Source organism: Elaeis guineensis, chromosome 11, assembly GCF_000442705.2.
Source record: "Elaeis guineensis isolate ETL-2024a chromosome 11, EG11, whole genome shotgun sequence".
NCBI classification, from domain to species: Eukaryota; Viridiplantae; Streptophyta; class Magnoliopsida; order Arecales; family Arecaceae; genus Elaeis; species Elaeis guineensis.
In genome coordinates, this window is record NC_026003.2 from 120,111,268 (window position 1) to 120,133,030 (window position 21,763).

Below are 21,763 nucleotides of genomic sequence, written 5' to 3' on the forward strand. Positions count from 1 at the left end.
CAGCATAAGCCCCGCTGCTAAACTGACTGTCAAAGCAGGAAATGCTACCACAATGCAAGATGTCATCAAGAATCTGCTATCCAAATCTCACATTGCCTGATGTGGAGAATACATTTACACAGGAGATTGCTCACATTGCCATAATTCATACTGAGCTGCATTTAAAAGTAAGAAATCAGGCATTCGATATGCTTTATTTATTTTAATGTCATAAAGCAGTGCATAGGCTTGATGGAAAAAGCCAATTCAGGCATATCTTATAGCAAATAACAAAGCTAACCATGAGTCACGTTTGACATCATGGTAAGTATATCATCGCAGTGATTGATCCTATGGAAGAGGTATCCATGGATATTGGTCTCTTTGCCCTGCTGACGTTCTCTTATTGGCATGCTGTTATCTTCTTTTGAAGTTTGTGTAATCCTGAGCAGCAAACTGGCCTTAATGCTGTACAGACATGCCCAAAAGCAAGCAAAGTGAAAAAAAGAAAACAATTGTCATATCCATCTGAGAAGCTTATCAAAGCTTGAAGACCGGCTCCATCTTCCTCGTAGGTACTCCTCTAAGGAAGCTAGTTGGCTCTGTTCGAAGCTAGAAACCGATGCATCATCTTCCACATCAAGCAATGCAAGGCCCAAATGTGTCTCAATGCTTGAAGCTGGATAGGTTTCCTCATCCTGACTATCCAACTCATTTAGTGTAGTATCAATGTGGCAGTTTGCCCAAGCCTCGATATCTTCTACACCTTGGAGAATGTTCAGTATCTGTAATGCAAAAGGACTCAAACATGTATCTGGCATTGTATAATGTAAACAGAGAACCCGTCTAGTATATATGAATTACTTGGCTCATTTGAGGTCGGAGACAAGCTGCCCTTCTAATGCAAAGAGATGCAGCTAAAATCATTATTCTCATTTTAGCCTCATCAAGTTTTGCGTCAAGATTGGGATCCAGTAAGTTCGTAACATCCCCTCTCTCCAGTATTGTTGTTGCCTGCTCAGAAAGTATCATCCCATCAGAAAAGTTTTCTTAAGTTTGGTTATTTCAGATTCAGGTATTTTTGGTGCAAACAAGTGCTTGAAATCATAGACCAGTCCATGTCTACCTCTTTGGGTTGAATAACTGGGTTCATTAAATTTTATGTGCCTCAATTACTACTGAAGGCTGAACTTCTGCCAAAGCAAGCATTCTATTGTATATTTATGTATATGTATATGTATATGTACATATATATATGTAGAGATGCATATATCTATATATATATAGTTGTATATGTATATACTATATAAATATATGCAGACATACATGTGCACATACATATTGAAGAATAAATAGCAAATGGTGCACGTATGAATGTAATGGCAGTAAAAATGCAGAGTAATATAACAATTTCTTAAATTGACTACCAGAGAGGAAATTCCTCGAAGTCAAAATTACAGTCCTGAGCAATAACACAAATATAATGGTATGATGGGAAATCCATGATTGTCTTTTGGCATCTCTCAAGAACAGCAAATGGAACTTTTGTGTAGAAGTATTAGAATGCTATATCAGATAAGGGCCTTACCCACATGACCAGACTTTCTTGGCCCTTGGGATTGTCATCGTTGATTGGCTTTCTTCCCGATAACAATTCAAGCAGAACAACTCCAAAGGCATAGACATCAATCTTTTCACTAACCTTCCCATACATAAAATACTCAGGGGCAAGGTACCTGTGGAAGCGATCACATTATTAAGACTCTTCAGTTACAGAGGATCACATGAAATCACTGCAAGTTGGGACAGTTCGATGGAAAAGAAGTATACCCAAAAGTTCCAACAACATCACCATTTGTTATGTAGCATGAAGTTGTTGATGCCCATGTTGCTAAGCCAAAATCACATAACTGTCAGAGAGAGAGAGAGAGAGAGCAGATTTTGTCAAATGTAGTGCAAAAGTTTGAAATGCCTATGTTGACTGAGTTCGGAATATTACCTGAGGCTCAAATTCATCATTGAGAAGAATGTTTGAGGACTTGACATCTCTATGAATTACTGGTTGAGAACAGCCGCTGTGAAGGTAGCTTAGGGCCTCAGCAACCCCCACTGCCACCTTAAATCTCATGTCCCATGATAGTGGTGCCTGGACTCCTTTACCTGTGCTTCATCAGTTGGAAGCAATGCCATAAGATGATCTATTTGGGCTAGCTTGACAATGAACAAAAGATCCAAATATGCAAAATAATCTAGAACATCAGAAAATCAAATGATAAATTGAAAAGCATGAGGACCAGACCAATAAACATGCTTCAGATCTTAGTAAATTTTGGATTAAGTTGGATGAAGATTAATTAATTTTGTAATGATAGAAATACTGTATGCATAAATCTAAAATTCTTAAATAGAGCTGCATTAATTTTTTGATGGTGATACCATGGAGGTTTTCCTCTAAACTTCCTTTGGAAAAGTAGTTGTACACGGAAATAAGGTTGTTGTTCTCCACACAAATGCCCATCAATGGCACTATGCGCTTGTGCTGCAATTTAATGATGATGTCAACTTCCAAAAGGAAATCTCTCGATGTTTCTGCAGAAAACTTGGATAATTTGATGGCCACTTGCTGACCGTCAGGCAGGCATCCTTTGTAAACTTGGCTACTCCCTCCTTTTCCAATCAAGTTCTCTGTTCAAAATTGAAATCATAGTGAAGTCAGGACCTCCTTCAGAATGTTTATTAGAAGCGTGATATGGATATCTTGAAAGAGATCTAGCATTGCAGGAGAACCTGAAGAGAACTGATTAGTTGAATTCTGAAGTTCCTCGTATTCGAACCATTGGCAACCAGAGCTATTTGCTTCTAGCATTACCTTCAATTCCTTAATTAGTTCCAGATGCGGTTGCTTAGATGGCAAAGCTCTGTTTGGTAGGTTCATAACCCATTGGACTACTGACATTTTCCGGCCTTCATCATCCTTTGGTGCTTCTGTGTTTGCTGAAACTGCTCTTTGTAGTAGAGGCCAACCAAGCCTCTTTTCTGCCAACCTTCTTACTAGAACTGTAATAGAGCTTGGTCTAACTTCTACCATCTTCACATTAACAAGAAGGCTCTGGTCTTTTGAACCCTCTTGCTTTAGTCCACTTCTATTTCCAGCATTGGAGATCCTAAGGGTAGCTGCATTGAGCTTAACCTTCGAACTTGGGACAATAACTTTGGGATCCAAACCAACACTTGGATGTAACACACTACGAAGAGTCATCTTCGGTTCTCCTCCTAATGCAAAAAGTAAAAACCAAGGATAGGAATAAAAACATAATCACCAAGCTGAAGTCATTAGTCCAGCCTAGAAATTAAGAGGCTGAGAAATCAGACCTGAAGTTGGTTTGGTAGCTTCCCTTTCAAATGTCACCTTTCCATCGTGAACTGCAACTAAAGTAGTGCTTGGAGGGAGTTTCTTGGCACAATATTTGGCGATAGAAGCTGAACTGCTGAGCAACAATCATGATCAGATTAGCAAGAGCATTTGCCATTTCCCCAAATGTAAATAGGAGTTGCACCTACCCAAATGAACGGTTCTTATTGACTCCAACCACCACTGTCATGGCAGAATAGAGTTTGGCCTCCTTCACTAGGACTTCAGGAATAGAATTTCCTTGAGAGATCCGGCCCACAAGAACTACCTGCAAACCATAAATTATTGGAACACTAAACCAATGTATCATCACTCAACAGGTTTTGCTCAAGAGTGACAGATGACTCACTTTCTTCAGGTAACACAAGTCTTCATATACTGCCAAGTAGTCATCTAAAACTTTGATCAGAGAAGAAGTGGAGCTGTCGCAGAGTTCTGAAAGGAGAATGGAACATTGGCAAACCAAATAAAGCTGTGAACAATGGAAGTAAAAGCTAGTTGAATGAATGTTCCATGTTATTACCTGATTCGCGGCAGATATGAACTGCCACAACACGATCACCCTGCTTGGCAGCTTTATTGAGTGTCCAATTGAGAAGCTCCCTGCCATTGGCATCCAGTGAGAGTCCCACCAACACACAACCACCACCCTTCTCTTCGTCAGATGCTGCCTTATCGCCAATCATCTTCAGTTTCTAGTATTCAACCCTCAAGTGGATTCAATTCCTTGTACAATTTGGAAGTTACGGACATGCTCCTCTCACTTTAAAGCTCCAAATTCAGGAATCTTAAATCCATCAGAAGAATACAGTCACAGTTTATCACTTCTGTGAATTTAAAACAGAGCATTTAGTTTCTTTTCTTTTCTTTTCTTTTTAAAAAAAAGAAAGAAAAAAAATCAGTAGGAAAAAAAATGCCCCGAGTCAAATATTAAAGCAAAACGATTAGAACCCTTTAGCTCAGTGAGTTCAAGCAAATAATAGAAAAAGTTTAAGCTTTGCAACTAGAAGACCAGAACCTCAAAGTGTTCCTATATCAACAGAACAAAACCAGCAGAACCCGTACGAATAGAAGAACTGAAAAGCCTCATGCATCCAACGAAAAAGTGCCAGTAAAACACCGACCTATCAGCCGAAACCTACCTAAATCTTGTTCGTTTGTCACACTCCAGCGGGTTCTTTAAAAATGGAATGGCCACCGGAGATATCATCAACCCACCTACTCCAACTATATAATCACATTCAAATACCTTTCGTTAAGTAACCAAACAAGTACGTCAAGGTTGCTCTTTGATAACAACGGGGCTTAGTTAAGCAGCAGTTTTCTATTACAGGGGAAGAAGACCAGATTGAGAAGAAACCACAAAGAGAGAGAGAGATTCCGGGAGTGGACAAGTACCAGCTTCCAAAATACAGGGGAGAGAGGGAGGAGGAAGCGGGATAGGAGGGGAGGGCCCTCGTTCGATGCCTGGGGTTTAGAATACCCGCCCCCTTTTTCGCGGGAAACCAGCGATAACCGGTCAACTGATCGCGATCGACGCAACGGCAAAGAATTCGGATACCGGCTGCAGCGGGTTGCAGCCCAACGGTAAAATTGTGTTCCATTAAAATCAGTAAAATTGTTGGCCGCGCAGAACAAGGAACACAACAGTAAGTTGGTGTAACATTGGGATATTAGGTAATGGGTACTGTTGCGGGTCGTTTGAACAATATAATGGTAGATACATTTCCCTTTTGGATCGCACTTTGGGGATGCGGACACGGTTCGTTTCCTTCATGGGAGGGAAATTTGGAGTTATGAGATGATGACACATGCTAAATAATCACAGTTGGGTAGGGACCAAATAATTCAAATTCCGGTGGCATGCTGAAATTATTTAACATCTTTGACCATGGATGACATGTATAAGAAGTTTTTTAAGCAAAGAACTTTCATTTTTACACGAGAGAGAGAGAGAGAGAGAGAGAGAGAGAGAGAGAGAGAGAGAGCGAGAACTTTCATAAACTTATTTTTAATTCTTTAATGATCCTGGTCCATAGTTGAAATGTAATTTATATGCATACTATGTTAGAATCAGGGGAAGAGAAATGGAGAGTTTGAAAATAAAGATGGCTTAAAGGTGCGTAGCGCTGCCATTTTCCTTAAGACTTTATTCATCCCCATCAACCAAGTATGCAAGAGATTTCTAAAGGAAGCCCAATGTTTGATCATGTTTTACACTAATGGATCAAATCAATGAGCCTTCATCAATGTCTAAAGAATCATGTTGATCTGATAGAGTTGGAATTGTTACTGTCTAGAAAATCAATGGACTATTTATAAAGATGTTCATATCTTTTAGGATAGTCGTTTCTTTTAGAAAAAGATGCGAGAATATATATTTTTTTCAGAAGTACGTGTCTTTCTCCCTAATGGATATTTTCCTTCTCAAATACAGCAATCGGATGCTTCTTTTTCTAAAGAAATATAATAAGAAAATTGATTTTCAAATTTTATATTATTTTGTCTGAATTTTTCAAAAATTCAAAGTTCATCTAAAACCCATTCCTATCCATTTCAAGAGAAAACATGATGTTTTGAAAAAAAAAAACACCAACTAACCAGCCACCACAACAATTGGTTGGTTGAGATATAAAATAAAACACCAAAACTTATATTATGTTGAAGATATCTAACATACTATGTACATGCTGTCTATAAATCAAGTGGATATATGACTTTGACTTAAACTACCAATATGTGTTGCTTGTAAAAAAGATGAATCCTTAAAAATTTAGGCATTAGCAAAGCTGAAATATTGTAAGGAATCATCTTTAATATAAGTTCCTTGTCATTATTGTCTTACATAGCAAACAGGTCTCTTAAAAATCTCCAATTCTTGTAAAGCAACACGAAAGTATGAATGTGACATTACATATTGGTATAGTCAAGATGGATTGTGGCATATCCTTGATGATAACCATTAAATCATCATGATGTCGAGGAAAATATGTTTGAAGCACACTAAATTTAGGACACTATGAAAAGAAGTAAATAGCATATGGTTCTTCTTCACATCAAAGGATATGATCACCTCAATTAAAGATAACTAGTTAATGCCATTAGCAAGTCTAGCTGCTTGAATTGGGAGGGAAGCACAAATACTTTGAATTTTCCATCTTTATATGTCTAAGTACTGAAATACCATAGTGAAAGGCTGTGACTTACATCCTTGCATCCACATCTACACATAAATTTACACACCTGCAATTTTCACACCCGGTATCATTGCAGAAGTTCATGCCCAACCTATGTTCAAATCATTAATTTCTCTTTTTTTTCTAATAAAAAAGAGCATGTTTGAATCTAAAAATGACAACTTGGTAATCAATGCTCGGGACAACTCGAGTTATTTACCAACCTAGGCGGAAATTGGTCAATGCATTCACCTCGCAATATTAAAGTCATAGGAGCATTTGATTTTGAAACACACTCTCTCACTATCAGTCAAAAACATGGGATAATAACATAGACATGACGTTTCGAGACCATGCATTTAAAGTGTCTTTCTTTGGTAGAAGATGACTCATGGAGCATCACACTCCACATACACCAATCATCCCCGGAAATTAGAGATCACTTTTGCCATCTTATCTATATTAGCACTAGGCATTTTTTGGCTATATATGTTTCATTAACTGATCTGAGAGATACCGGAAAAAGTTTTATGGTTGCATTCAACATTTTTCGATGCAGGTCTTATTGCTTGAAGATTGTTCTGGACTGGTTGTTAATTGGATAAATGAGAAGTCTCCTTCTAGGCTATCAATTCTTCTTCTTCTTGATATCCTCCATCTTTGTATGACTTTGAAATTTTTTACCGCAATTCATATTTTTAGAAAAACTAATTACTATGGGGACTGCTTGCCCGGGTAGAGATTCTAATTATAATATCCCTCTCGATGTTGCCATGCATCCAAAGTTAGTTGTGTTATTACAATTTGATTGTACATCATTTTCTTATATCCGGTCTCGCTGAGATCGCTTAAGCATGTTTATGCATCCTTTCTATCCAAAAAGAAAAAAAAAAATCCACAAGGACATCACAACATTAAATAGTCAGTTAATCAATTTTTGGAATTATCCTTTGGAGTCGCCCTAGCTAGTAGGCTATTGCATGTAGGGTTCTGTTTTGATATTCGTTCCGACAAATCTTTGGTTAATGGCATCTCATGAATTAGTTGCTGAAGTCGGTGAAAATGATGAAAAATATTGTCTGCATCATACCGAGATAGACCATGCCCAGATAGACCATTCAAATCCCACGGTCAATAAGACGCCATAATAACGCTTGTATTTCATGAATTTTTGATTATGCGTTATCCACTATGCATGTGCTTCAAGATTTGTGTTGGTCTACTTAGGAGTGGTCCAGCAATAATTTCTCAAAAACAACAAAGCTGACCAAGTTCCCACTTACAACGTGGCTGCGACACTGTCCACGTGGTTTCACGCAACAATTTTGATTGGCAACTCGCGTTACATTGGATCAAAGGCTACCATGAAATTATGATTGCATTTAGAAAACAGATTCCATTCAATTCAAACAAATGCATTTAGAAAACAAAAATCAATTTTAATTTTCCCCGAAAGAGCTGATAACACAAAGAAAATATTATGACAAAATAATATTACAAGATATTTTGTAAGAAACATTAAGAAAATAATAACAGTAAAGTACCAATACGTGGAACCCAGCGGCACCTAACTTTCTATGGCTTCCCCCATTTGTTTCTTGTAAGTTTCTTATTTCTTCTGACAGCGCACTTTTCTTTTCTTGATTTACAATCTGTTTGAACGTACATGCAAGATTGGAATGAAAAGACTATGAGAATTGAGTTTGTTAGCCATCCATCTTATATTTTCCAACAGTCAGTTCAAATTCAGCTCAGATCCTAATCTTTAGATTGAAGATCTTTTTTTTCATAGAATTTAATGATCAAACAGGTCTTTGAAAGTCTTTTCTAGCTATTATTTTCTTGTTTTTTTTTGTATTTATTCTTTTAAAAATAAAATAGTTATTCATCGTCAATCTCTTTTAAATTTAGACTATCTTATTTGGTAATATATATTATTATGGTGTAGAAAAGAGGGCATTATTAGTTTCATATTCGTTGTGAGACAAAAAAAAATTATGACTTATATAAGAAGGACTATTCTTTCCATATGAAATACTTTTTAAAGGATAAAATCGTAAAATCGATAAACCAGAACAAACAATATCTCACTTATCAAGCTATGAGCATTTGATTGCAATACACACACAAATATATATATATATATATATATATATATATATATATATATATATATATATATATAGCTTTTTTGATTTTTTTTAGGAGCTAAACTCTCCCTGCGCCACCACTTTCACCGCAAAAAGAGCCATGAGATGCAAACCATCAATTTTTCATAAAGAAATTTTAAGATGCTGGACAAATACATCATGAAATAAATTTATGAAAACTATATATCGATAAAAAAATATTATTTTGTGTCTAGTTCTTGAAATTAAAATTATTCTCTTTAACTCTTGTCGGTGATATGCTGATGAAAAAAATTTGCCATTGTAAACAGTTGCGTATAAGCTGGTAGCATTGGCAATGCTCTTGCCAAAAAAAAGGATAATTCAATTATCAGATCAGTTTTTCTATAACTGGGTTTGTAGAGGATTTGTTCCACTCCAATCGATTGCTTCTCCACAGATCTAAAATAACAGTCATTGTGACGTTGTAACAACTAACATGGTGATAACCAAGGCCCTATCACATTCTATATGTATATAATGAGATTAAAACAATGACAATTATTTACCCTCTATCCCATTATAATGCCACTATACAAAAAGAACAAGGATTCTTTTGATCTTTCGTTCTCCATCTGATTAGTATAATTTCACAATGCAATATTATGCTGGTTTGTACTTCCGCTGGTGGCATGCGCTTTAACTTGTAAAAGCCATGTAAGTTGAAACCAGCATTGCCCCTTCAGCCATCAAATTACGATGTTTTGATTGTATAAAAAACACTTTCTCCTTTTCTTTTGATTATTAAAAAAAAAAAGTGGATATTTTAGCTCTGAAAATATCATAGGATCCTGATCTGTAAACAGAAATAGTTCAAGGCGAACTCCTCTTAGTCAGATGTGGATATATATTGAAATTATGCTATTGTTCTTCCATTATCATTGGATAATCTTTTAACAACTAATAATAGCTATTATGATGGTGGAAGAATTCAAGTAAGAGCTGAATTTTGATGAATCTTTTTTTTTTTTTCCTGTTTTCAGAAATCCTGTCATTCTCATCGTAAAAATAGGTTTTCAAGGAGAAGTTAATAGGAGACAGCCTTGGCTTAAAATATCTCAGCATAGATTTTGTTTGCTTGCGAGCATATTTAAGACCCACCCGAGCATTACTTTTGGGTCATTCACCGGAGTATCCTTGTTCAGTGCCATGCCAGTGAGGCTAAATTATCAGGTGGATCAGGTCCATCATGGACCTAGGATAAATTCATTGTCATACATGAGAAAGAATAAAGAGGAAAGATAGGAGTGTTTTATCTTAGGCCCAACTTGGTCCATCTAAGAATTACTCACTCACAAGAGAATAGGCTTCCTTGACCTTGGACCAGCTAGCTACTTGGCGGTGGACTGGTGGTACATGATCTTTAACCAACATTAGTAAAAGATCACTGCAAAGCTATCTGATTGTGTTAGATTTAATATACATTGTCGAATTTATTACAGTCAAGGGCTCATAGCTTAGGCGGATTGGTCTCCGCTCCCTCCTACGCTTAAATTTTTGAGATAAACTGATTAGTTATTTGCTAGAGATCTTGAGTTTGAATCTCCTTCTTGCTAATTGTTTGTTTAATTATGCCGATTGGTTGGTTAGCATACCGTATCTCCTTGTTGTCTCTATGCATCACTGACCCTTTTTGTGATGACTAAAGTTCACGAGTTCGAACCAATTTACCCAATTGTTCATTGTTATATCATTATTCATCAAAATTTTTGTTGCTTACATCTGTTACATGCCATGTGTTAGATTAGGTTTAAGTGGCTATATTACGGGTGCACAGGATCCACATTTTTATCACCCTAACCTTGAAGTCCACTAAGTTGCTGTCCCAACAATAAACTAAATGGGAGTAGTTAAAATAACAATAACTTTGAAGTCCATTGTAGTGCTCTCCCGTGAATTAGATTGAAAAAAAAAAACCTCCTAATCTTGAAAGTATTGGAAAACGACGCTTGTCCGACCTGACAACAGCTAGAGGAAGGACGCTTTTATTTACTTAATATCACGCGCATGACTTTTCTCCTTTCCATATAGTTTGCTTGATCTAACAATCATGCCTATGATGACATCACAGAGTTATATGTTATAGTAGTTAGCCATTAGCACCTATGTGCCCTAAGACCTGGGAAATACCCATCAGTATTATGTTCCATAATGGTTGTTGGGCCTCAAGAGTTTCCTTACCTAACATATTAATCTAACAACGGGTTTTGGCTGGGAGTTCTCCAATCTTCTAAGAATGAACAACTGCAGGAATGTGACTAATCCATCTCAACAGATTAGATAGAGAAGTTGATCTCCCTCATGACCTACCTACTATTTTATTCTAAAAGAAAGTCTGAGGTCCTTTTACCGTTGGCGACTCATCATTGCTTGAGAATATATTTTTCAGTTATGGGAAATCATATGAAGATATTGTGATGCTTAACCATATAACCTATTTAATTTGACTCATTCCATTACAGGCCAAATTAAGTTACCTATTTAATAAGATGGTCAGTTTGAATCTAGATTTTTGATCTATTTAGTAAATAGATCAGGTTCAGATTAATAAATTTTTGATCTATCATGTATCAGATTTGTATCTGGTCGGATCCGACCCATTCGCCACCCTTAATCATATCTGAGATATCGAAAGGTCCCAGAGTATGGTTAGGAGATAGTTTCCATCTTTAACCATTTGCTAGTGTTTGTTGTGGAAATGATGGTGTGATGAGCACCAAACATTGCTTCGCTTAAATACTCTTGGAGCATGGGAAAGAATGAAGTGGTTCGTCCCACCTCACTTGAGAGATCCGTTTTGCGAAAGACTACCAAAAGTCTGGTGACACAGGAATGTGCAGCTTTATGATCACTAAAGCGGCCATTAAACCTAGGGAAAAGGTGGGGGTTGGCTTGGTGAATGCTGGGGGCACTCTTTCGGCCCTTGGGCCTCTCTTTTTACTTGCAATGATAAGTTGGTGGGGGGACAGACAACCTCAAATTTAGGTCGGCTTTAAATCAAGCCTACTTGGGCGTTATCAAAGCAAAAGTTGCATTTAATTTCTTTGTGTAATTTGAAGCCAAGAACAGCTTGGTAGAAAATTAAACGTAGGGTTCTTGCATATTTGACATCATACATGACGCATGATGCAGTAGAAGAGCTTAGGTATCTAATGAAGCTCATTAATGAATAGTCACAGTTAGGGATTGCAAAATCGATCCGATCCAATGGGTATGCATCCTACCCAAATCCGGTCAAACCCGAAAAATAGGATTTGATCAGATTTGAGTTCGAATTTGGATAAAACCCAAAAACTGTAGTACGGATATGGATAGGATATAGATAGTGCTATTTTCTATCCGAACTCGAATCCGAATCCGATCCGAACCTATGGGTATGGGTAATACCCGAACCCATATCCAAATATATATGTTTATAATTCTGTTTTGGTAATTCAATTTTGGTTGATAATATGCATAAAATTATTTTAGTTATTTATATGTTCTATGTTGAATTGTAATTCTATTTCTATATTTGATTTCTATAAATCTGGATTTATAAATTATGTTCTATATTGAATTGGTAATTTTATTTTGATTGATAATATACATAAAATTATTTTGATTGTTTATTTTTTTTGGGTATGGGATAGGTATGGAGCGGATATGGTGAAATGAGTTACCCGTGGGTATTCCCGAACCCATTGGGTATGGGGATGGGTATCTCTTTTCTTACCCGATCGAGTATCGGGTAAGGTTTGGGTATAGAGTATTAAGTTCGGATTTGAGGATGGATAGTACAATATCCGATCCAAACCCGACCCATTGTCATCCTTAGTCACAGTTCAATAATTTTAATATTTTTTAAATTATCAAGTTAAATTTATATTACCAATGAGCGCCCAATTGGGGTTGTTGGAGGTGGTGCCCAAGAATTTGGGTTCGAGCTAGACCCACACTTATGTGATCCAGTGGAGATAACTCTCATCCTTTCCCCACAAAAAAAAAAAAAACTAAAAATGTATTACAAGTAGATATGCAAGCAACTAGAAAGATATTATTTAAAAATAAATATGATTTATTAATAATTTGATTATATTTAGAGGAATAAATTTTGATAAGAAATAAAACTAGGAGATAGGAGATTGGGATGAGGGGAATTTACATAGAGAATAAAACAAAAAATTGAAAAGCTAACCAGGGTAAGCCATCTAGGCAGCCCATCTTTAAATTTAACCATGATTTCTATCCAATAAAAGAACCATATACTATCTAAATTTTACTCATGTAAATAATCAATATAGCATATAATTTTGATTAAAAAATAGTATATCTAAAAATGGATAATATCTAACAAATTCGAAGGCCTCAGTGCTCCTCTTACCGTAACAAACCTCACTCACATTGGTACAATATAAAGATTAGAACTATATTACCATAGGCACGATCAAAAGAATTTAGGAGGTCCTTGATTGCGGAGAGTGGGGGTCTGGAATCAGAATCGAAATGAGTGACTTCCATTCTAATCATTTGGTTGGGAGAAGTTCTATTCTGATTCTGATTTCACAGTGGAATGGGAATGGCTCAATCTATATAGAACTCAATCCCTACTCTCCTCTATGGATTCAAATTTTCATTTCAATTTCGATTTCGATTCCGATTCCGGACACGAACCCAATGCTTCGGAGAATTTGTTCATTCCGATTTCGATTCCAAGCTATTCCAATTCCCATTCACATTCCGATTTCAGTTACGAACCAAACATCCCCTTATCAAACACCCCCTTAAGGGGATGTTTGGTTCGCAATCGGAATCAAAATGAGGATGAAAATTGGTTTGGAATCGGAATCAGAATGATCAAATCTTCCAAAACATTTGGTTCATGATTGGAATTGAAATCAGAATTGAAATTGGAATGAAAAATTGAATCCATAGAGGAGAGTAGGGATTGAGTTTTATATAGATTGAGCCATTCTCGTTCCAACCTAGAATCAGAATCGGACTCCTCCCAACCAAATGGTTGGAATGAGAGTCGTCCATTCCGATTCTGATTTCAGATCCCCACTCCCTCTAACCAAACACCTCCCAAATGTAAAGCAAATCACAGGAAAAATGAATAATATGACAAAAAAAATTATAGTAAGCTGTTAGCAAGAATGCTAGTCTCTTAGTATCTTTTAGAAGTATATGTTTATCAAGTAGTCATATCCAATGCCAATGCTATTATCATTACCAAAAAACCAACTAATGGATTAATATTGTAGACTGGTTCAGTGAATAGGAAAAAAAAAAAAAAAAACAGATAAAAAAAGAACAAATAAGTCTTTCAAGTGATTCTATTGCAGATTTGCAGGCCTAATTGGAGGATGTGTCTTTTGCTTTTTCTTTTGTATGGAAAGTGCAAAATTGATCGGAAAAAATAAAAAAAAAAAAGCAACTTTTGACCTTTCTCACCGCCTCCATCTAATGCCAATGCTATTATTATTTCCAAAAAATCAACTAATTGATTAAGATTGTAGAAATAAACTGGTTTAATGAAGGGCAAAAACAACATATAAACAAGGATAAATAAGTTTCAAACTTGCTTTCTTCTTGAAACAATCGGAGTCATGAGCTAACCATAAAAAAAACACCTTGATGGAATGTAGATAATTGTACCGCCAAATGGTTAGAACACCCAAAACTAGTTGATCAATAGATTGATGTCATGGAATCTAATAGGTGGTGACAGCATTCAAAAAAGTCATCCATTTATTTATAGGATTAGATTTATGTCAAAAGTGGATGATGGCAATAATTTCTTAGAACGGAGCCAAACTAGGATAATTTCAATTGTGGAACAATGTGAGAACCCCAGCTTTAGCCCATGGCATACTTCTGGGGCCAGTTGCGTGCGATCTTGAACATGCGAGCGATCTCTGGCGCTCATGGCTCGTCATGGTTTGGGTCTGTGAGCAGTGAGCAAATGGAGAGCGAAACCTGCACATAATCTAAATGGTTCAACTCAGAAGAACTAATGTGGCCTCAGACACGTCTATTAGAATTCAGATTTGTAAGCAATTTTTCTCAGTTACTTAACAGGGTTTAAAAAACAAAATAGAGGGGTGGAGAGAGAGGATTAAAGCTTTCATTTCTTGTGGTTATTATATCTTAATCTGCTGACTTCGTATCGTGTTGCACTGCGGAGTTAGGATTATCTCAGAATCTTGGCTTAATACAAGTCTGAATGGCTCCAAGTCAGTTAGCCAAAAGTTTAAATACCAATAAGATTATCTGAAATGTATTAGCTAGAACCAGATAGATCCAGACCCAATCCTGACACAATTCTGGCCCTTCTTAGCTAGGTAACCTAATAGCAGGTCCAGTTCAGCAAGGAATGAAGTAGGGATCCCGCACTTAAGCATAAAATCAATTCAATTCATCGTCTCCCATACTTGAAAAAATATGCATATTGTTATACTTTACATATAGTTAGAGCCGGACTCCAGTGCTCTTTAATAAAAATGTCCAAGCATATCATTCCCTTGCTGTTGATGTTTGGATGAAAGACCTTGGTTTTGAAGGCCACCTGTAACAATATCTGTGCCAAAGCAGAATCAGCAACTACTCTTTTTTATTTGAGAAAAATAGAGGGGCTGAAGGTGGATCATAAAGTTGTTTGTATCTTGGGAGGCTTCAATGGATTGTCAGGTGAGAAGTGGATAAAAAAGAAAGACACACCCCATAGTAGGGGGTGTCATTGGGCCCTATTTTAGCAGCTTGACAGTGGAACATTTCATCAGACACTCATTCACCTGAGTCACAAAGTACTCAACAAGACTCCAGAACAGAAGACAGAAAGTTCTCCCATAACATGGGCGTACAACAAGGTGGCTATGGAGACATCATTGGTACCTGCAATGCAAGATGTAGGTGGATCTCTTTCTGCAGATCCTTATCCCTGTTCTCTTTGATAATTCCTCTCATCACCATCCTAGCACTTGGAAACCTTCCGTGCTCCACAACTTCGTGGCACGGAAGATGCAAAGAACCTTTGCCCTGGTGTTGGTGTTCGGGAAAGGGAGAGATCAGAAGCTTACATATAGCCTCAAAGGACAGGGATTTCAGGGGTACCAATACAAGAGGCCTTGAAGAAGTAGCAAGCCAAGAATCTATTAAACGCTAACGTACACGATATCAGGTAAAATAATGCACGAATCCTATACGGACAAAATTGGCTTTCGAGACTCCAACAAGCTCACGGTTTACAGTTTCATACAAGTTAAATTCATTCATCATTTTAATCTAACAAATTGATATAGGATGTCATAGCATTTTCACACAATTTCAGCTATTTGAAACACAGCCTTCAGATGAATCGACTTAGCTATAAGCAGTATCTCATGTGTCTTGATATTTTTCTAGATTATCATCCATCTATGTCGTATTTTTAGCTTCTTAGTTTGATCATGCTTTCTTTAACTATTTTTATCTTAAAACACATACCTCTATTGCTTCAATATTTGAACATACTGAGTAATCATATTATACACAATTAACATGACTTATCTTAAAATACCTGATATATTTTCAATTATTTTGAATCATCTTTATATATAACTATGTATTGTATATTTTAATTTTACAATATTTTTTTAGCTAATTTCAGACAATCATTCAAGATCAAATAACAGGATACTTAACTGGTCCAAAATATTCACCAAGTACACAATTCTAATCCTGAAAGTTAACCTATCAAACTTATGCTACCTTATAAAATTATGGAATCAAACAATGCACGATGGTAACTCATAGCAGCTATAATTACAATTTTGAATTGCTGATAACTTTTTTCTCTACATATTTTCTTTATTCTAAATCATCAAAGCCCTTTTGGTGATGACACAACGTGGATGAAACGTCTTTAGTGAGTTATGAAAAACTACTAGGCCAAACATACAGTCTCTTTTCCTTTTTCATAATAGTCCAGTATCTTTGTGATTTAAACAATTTAAACTGCGGTATCTCTATGATTTGAACATTCTAAACCTTCTTCATGAAGGATTTATTCATCACAAGATATTTATATGCATAAAAGATACATGCCTAATGGAAACACTAATGTTGCTAATTGCAAATAAGCAATACTTTTAACTCTCACTTCAGAACATCTACGGCTTGCTCCACAACAAGAAACCAGACGAAATGTTGACCATATACCATGTACTCATACAATTCAGAATGCGGTTTATAAAAATTTTGCGGAACAAAACCTTTCAATTATGTTACGTGTTTCATATTCTTCTCACCAGACTGGCAGGCAACAATTAGACATTGTAGTAAGCATAAGATGTAAAGTAGGAAATACATATGCAGGAGGTAGTCATGAGGAGAGCCCCAAACAATTAAGCAGCCATATTAGTTATGAAACAAGCATGAAAATCGACCTTTTAAAAACACATTTCAACTTCAACTCAAGACTGGCTAAAAATGCGGTGATGAGCCAAAATGAGCTACCTATTTCACCTCATGCCCATACAATCCATTGACACATGGTTTACCATATTGGATCATACCATCCAATATAGGACATACCATATCATACTAGTAAGGTATCAAGCTGCATACAGTACATTAAAAAGGATACAGCAAGTCAATGGGAAGTATCAGCCAGGCAAAACTAGATACCAATTCATAAATAAATCTTATCATCCATACTCAAGCATGATGCAAGGTGGACACCTTGACAACCAAGGTGGCCGTCTTTTAAAACAGCGATGTATAGACTAATGCATGAAAAATTGCCATTTTTGAAGTGTTTAACTTGATAAAAGCCTCAAAAGAGATTGCCTTCATCAAAATTTCCAACTGTCCAGATGTTCCATCTGCATGACAAATCACAATATGGCACATCCTTGCTTCATCGGTGGCAAGGATATCCTTTGCACCTCAAATCATAAAAGAGAATAATCTGCACTAGCCTTTGAGAAAACTGCTACAGAGCAAATACTAAGCACCTCTATATCTAGGATACTGGGGGAAAAAGATTGATGGATATTCTTATATCAATCTAATGCTTGCCCCTTTTTTTTGTTTTATTTCTTTAAAAATGGTGCCTGCAAGAGTGTACTTATTAACCACTTCCACTGATACAGATGCTCCTTTTGGAAGAAAAATCAAGAGATGGCAGATCCTCCATTTCATCACTACTCAGGTAGAACACAAAATTTGAGATTAGTGAGACTCGTTTAGTTCCACATTTTAGTTAATCATCTTCACATTGTGGTGACTGACACCACCCTTGGGAAGCTTGCGTAGAATTTAACTCTCATAACCATAACTTTCTAGATATGAACAAAGGAAAATTGTATGTTTGAACGTGAAAAGCTTCCACCATTTTATCCAGCTCATAGAAGTCATGTACCTATTCACCACTTGGCCCTTGTTCAATTCGTAATTTCTCTATTAGTTACAATCAAGGATTCATGTCCTCACGGTCCCGGCATGTCCTGCCTGGTATAGGTGCAAAACACGGGTTCTCTCTTGAACCAAGACATCCCAATTGTCCTGGTTGCTCCTTGACCCCTGGGAAGAAAAGCTCTTCCCGCAAACCAAACGGCAGTAACTCTTGACCTAGGTAGTAGTGGGTTGGGCAACATAATAGCCTTTGGGCTAGCTTATATAATGTTTCTTTGATCAAAAAGCTTGTACAACTCATCAGCACATGGTGGAGCTCCTCACCCTCCTCTTATCAACTCCTAACACTCCTAACCACATCTTTTCTATCTAGTGGTCTTGGAGATTCTGTCGCTCGCTTCACCACAAATAACTTGCAGTTGGGACCGCTTTTGGCCAGCGACCTCCAACCAGCTTGCCTCGAGGCCAGTGGATGATTGATGCTTCATTCGATCCAAAAGAAGCACATCTAAGAAGTCGGAATGAAGACTCGTCTGGATGTTTCTTGGTTCTTCTTACTTTATGCAACATTTGTTATGCACTAAAACGGATCCTGCATGCTATAGCCTATGCTGGTCTGATCAAAATATCCATTCAAACGTCTCTGAGATTGCCAGCTCACGACATGAACTTCATTATAAAAATTTAGATCATCGATTGAAATGTTCCAGTAAATAATAAATACAGTTCATGAATCAAGCTGGGCAATCACCAGTAATCACCACATGAGCAAATGCCATGCTCAAAATGATGAAACCTATTCGTGTCCCTGAGGATAATCTCACGCCCGGTGATACTTGAAATGAACTTGGCAGCATGATGGCAATCTCCACACATCCGGAGGTTCATCTTGATCCTGATAGGTATTTCTGGACCGGTATTTATTAATGCAAATGCAATCGCGAGCTTTTCGCTGTGCATAGACAAATGGCCCTCCTTGTCTTCCTCCTCCACATCGTGAAGAGCTGCTTCAGTCTCAGCAACATAACCTAACTCCTTCATCCTCCCCATCAAGACATCCAATTTTGCATACATCTCCTTAGACTGAGGATGTGACCTATCTCCCACATGAAAGGTATGAACCCTATTCCTGAGTTCCACATTGCTACAACCTGGCATCTTCTTGATCCCTTTGCTCACCATGATGCTCCTCACTGACATCACATCCTCCCATTTACCAGCTCTTGCATAAATATTGGATAATAGAACATAATACCCAGCTTGATCTGGAACCAACCTGAGCAAATTATCTGCTGCCACCAACCCAACAGACATATTAGAGTGAAGACGACAAGCACCCAACAAAGCTCCCCACACTCTCTCATTTGGCTCCATGGGCATCTGTCTGATGAAAGCATAAGCTTCTTCAATGCAGCCAGAACGGCCGAGGAGGTCCACCATGCAAGCAAAGTGCTCGAGTCTTGGAATCATCTGATACTGATCTTGCATACGCTTAAAGTAATATCTTCCTTCATCCAAAAGGCCTGCATGGCTGCAAGCTGCAAGGACCGAAACAAAGGCTATGTGGTCGGGTTTTAGTCCGGATTCTTGCATCTGTTCGAAGAAGCTAATGGCTTCTCTGCCATTTCCATGCATACCATATGCTGCAATAATAGAAGTCCAGGACACAACGTCCCTACCCTTCATACCATCAAAAACCTCTCTTGAAGTCTTCAGGCATCCACAGTTAGCATACATGTCCACCAGTGAATTCTCGAGCACCAGATTTGGGCACATTCTCTTCCTTTTGATGAACTCATGAATCCGAATTCCCACCGAGAGAGCTGACACCTCCCCACAAGAAGGAAGAACACTGGCAAATGTAACTGCATCGGGTTCTACTCCTTCCTTCTCCATCAGCAAGAAGAGCTCCACTGCTTCCGCCGCCATGGAGTTGTTTGCATAGATTGCAATCATGGCATTCCAAGAAACCAATCCTTTCCTAGGCATTTCATCGAACATCTTACGCGCGAACTCGACATTGGTCCGCTCACTGTTCGACAAAGCCGGAAGGATGCTTGCCATGGTGCCAGCATCAGGCCTCGGCCTCCCGACGGCCACCATCTCCTTACAGGCCTCAATAGCCCGTTCAAATTGGCCGTTCTGCGCGTACCCGGCAATCATCGCATTCCAAGAGACAACATCCCTGTGTGACATTTCACCGAACAATCGGAACGCGTCATCGGAACGGCCGCACTTGGAGTACAGAGTGATAAGCGTGTTCCCCACGAAGAGGTTGGCATCGAGGCCAATCTTGGCGACGGCGCCGTGGATCTGGAGGCCGCCTTGGAGGTTCTCGGAGTCCGAGCAGGCCTTGAGGGCGCAGGGGAAGGTATAATGGTCGGGCTTCGCACGGTGGAGACGAACCATCTGGGAGAAGAGGAGGAGGGCTTCGCGGTGGAGGCCGTGGGTAACGTAGCTCCGGATCATGACGTTGAAGAAGATGGTGGCGTTGGCGGAGGCGCCGTCGAAGACGCGGCGGGCGCGTGCCGGGTCTCCACAGGCGGCGTAGGCGCGCATGAGCTTGATCTGGACGGAGGGGTGGGAGGCGACGCCGCGGTCGAGGAGGCGGGAGTGGAGATCGCGGAGGGCCGGGAGGGAGTGAGGGGACTGGCATTCGTCGAGGACGCGGACCAAGGCGGCGTCGTCGTCGGTCAGTTCTGGCCGGAAGTTGGAGGAGGATCGGAGGAGGAAGTTTGGGGAGGAGATGGGGATGGGGAAAGGGTGTCGGGCCTTGATGATGATGCGGAGAGGAGTCAGTGGATTGAGGGTGGTTCTCATCAACTAGAGCAGGCTATGCGATTTCCATCCTCCCACCCTCCAGCTATTTGGTTTAAAGCAGGTAATGACATTGGTTAGTTGCCCAACTAGTCTACAAAAACTCAAATCATGCAAACTAATAAGTTGGTACTTTCTTTGGTGAGAGGGAAAGGGTATACGAACCCAGATTTTCAGCACAGCATGTAAATAAGTTTTGTGTCAGGACTCCAAAGTGTACTGATATATCGTGGACGGAAGAAAATCTTAAGTACCGTGATAAATCTACAAAAAAAATGCACATTTGTTGAAATTTTTTGATGAAAGATATTTTGATATTTAAATCAGTCGGAACTTGAGAATAATAAAAAAAATAAAAATTTAACATTGCATATCTCGATGGTTCCCCATTGCCTCCTTATATAAAGATAAAATTATAAGCCAATACACAGGCCAGTAAACCAGATCATAATTTATCGTTAGGATAGGAAATATGGAGATTGTTAGTCTCCAACTCTATCAAAATGCCTAAAATAGCCTTGTGGCTTTTAAATACCAGAGATGTAGCTTTAGTAATAAGTATCATGGATGGTTACAAAGTACCAAAAAAATATTCAAATTTTGTTTTTTTGAAAAATATCTTATCATTTGATTATGGAATTCCTAGAGGAAGTCATAATATGGAACTTGCATGGACTACCTTGTTTCATAAAAGTTGATATTAAATTCTCTCCTCTGAGCATTCCCTTATAATGACTTCATTTTAGGCTATTAATGGATGATCATTTAGCTATTTAAAAGGTTCCCTTTATCCACAAGTTATGTCCTTCCTCTCTCTCCTTTGGATGCAGGTCATT

At 38.1% G+C, this 21,763-nt stretch overlaps 2 protein-coding genes across 5 annotated transcripts; both read right to left on the bottom strand.

Annotated features, from left to right (window-relative positions):
- Positions 1-160: 160 nt before the first annotated feature.
- On the bottom strand, positions 161-4,529 carry LOC105053763 (protein kinase STUNTED). 4 transcript variants are annotated; one of them, XM_073245821.1, is made up of 12 exons: positions 4,410-4,529; positions 3,915-4,178; positions 3,741-3,826; positions 3,541-3,659; positions 3,352-3,467; positions 2,767-3,252; positions 2,416-2,664; positions 1,979-2,139; positions 1,810-1,889; positions 1,568-1,715; positions 844-993; positions 161-764 (listed from the first exon to the last, which is right to left on the bottom strand). In XM_073245821.1, exons 2-12 carry the CDS (start codon positions 4,075-4,077, stop codon positions 498-500), a joined length of 2,025 nt encoding a protein of 674 aa, XP_073101922.1. In that variant the 5' UTR covers positions 4,078-4,178; positions 4,410-4,529; the 3' UTR covers positions 161-497. The 4 variants fall into 4 exon arrangements, with proteins under 4 accessions (XP_073101922.1, XP_073101923.1, XP_073101921.1 ...); XM_073245822.1 differs by having other exon boundaries at positions 3,352-3,464; positions 3,915-4,218; XM_073245820.1 differs by having other exon boundaries at positions 3,915-4,218.
- A 13,515-nt stretch (positions 4,530-18,044) lies between these two features.
- LOC105053762 (putative pentatricopeptide repeat-containing protein At3g49142) lies at positions 18,045-21,155 on the bottom strand. The gene has a single exon (XM_010935037.4). The coding sequence runs from the start codon at positions 20,928-20,930 to the stop codon at positions 18,858-18,860; it is 2,073 nt and encodes a 690-aa protein (XP_010933339.1). The 5' UTR covers positions 20,931-21,155; the 3' UTR covers positions 18,045-18,857.
- Positions 21,156-21,763: the final 608 nt, after the last annotated feature.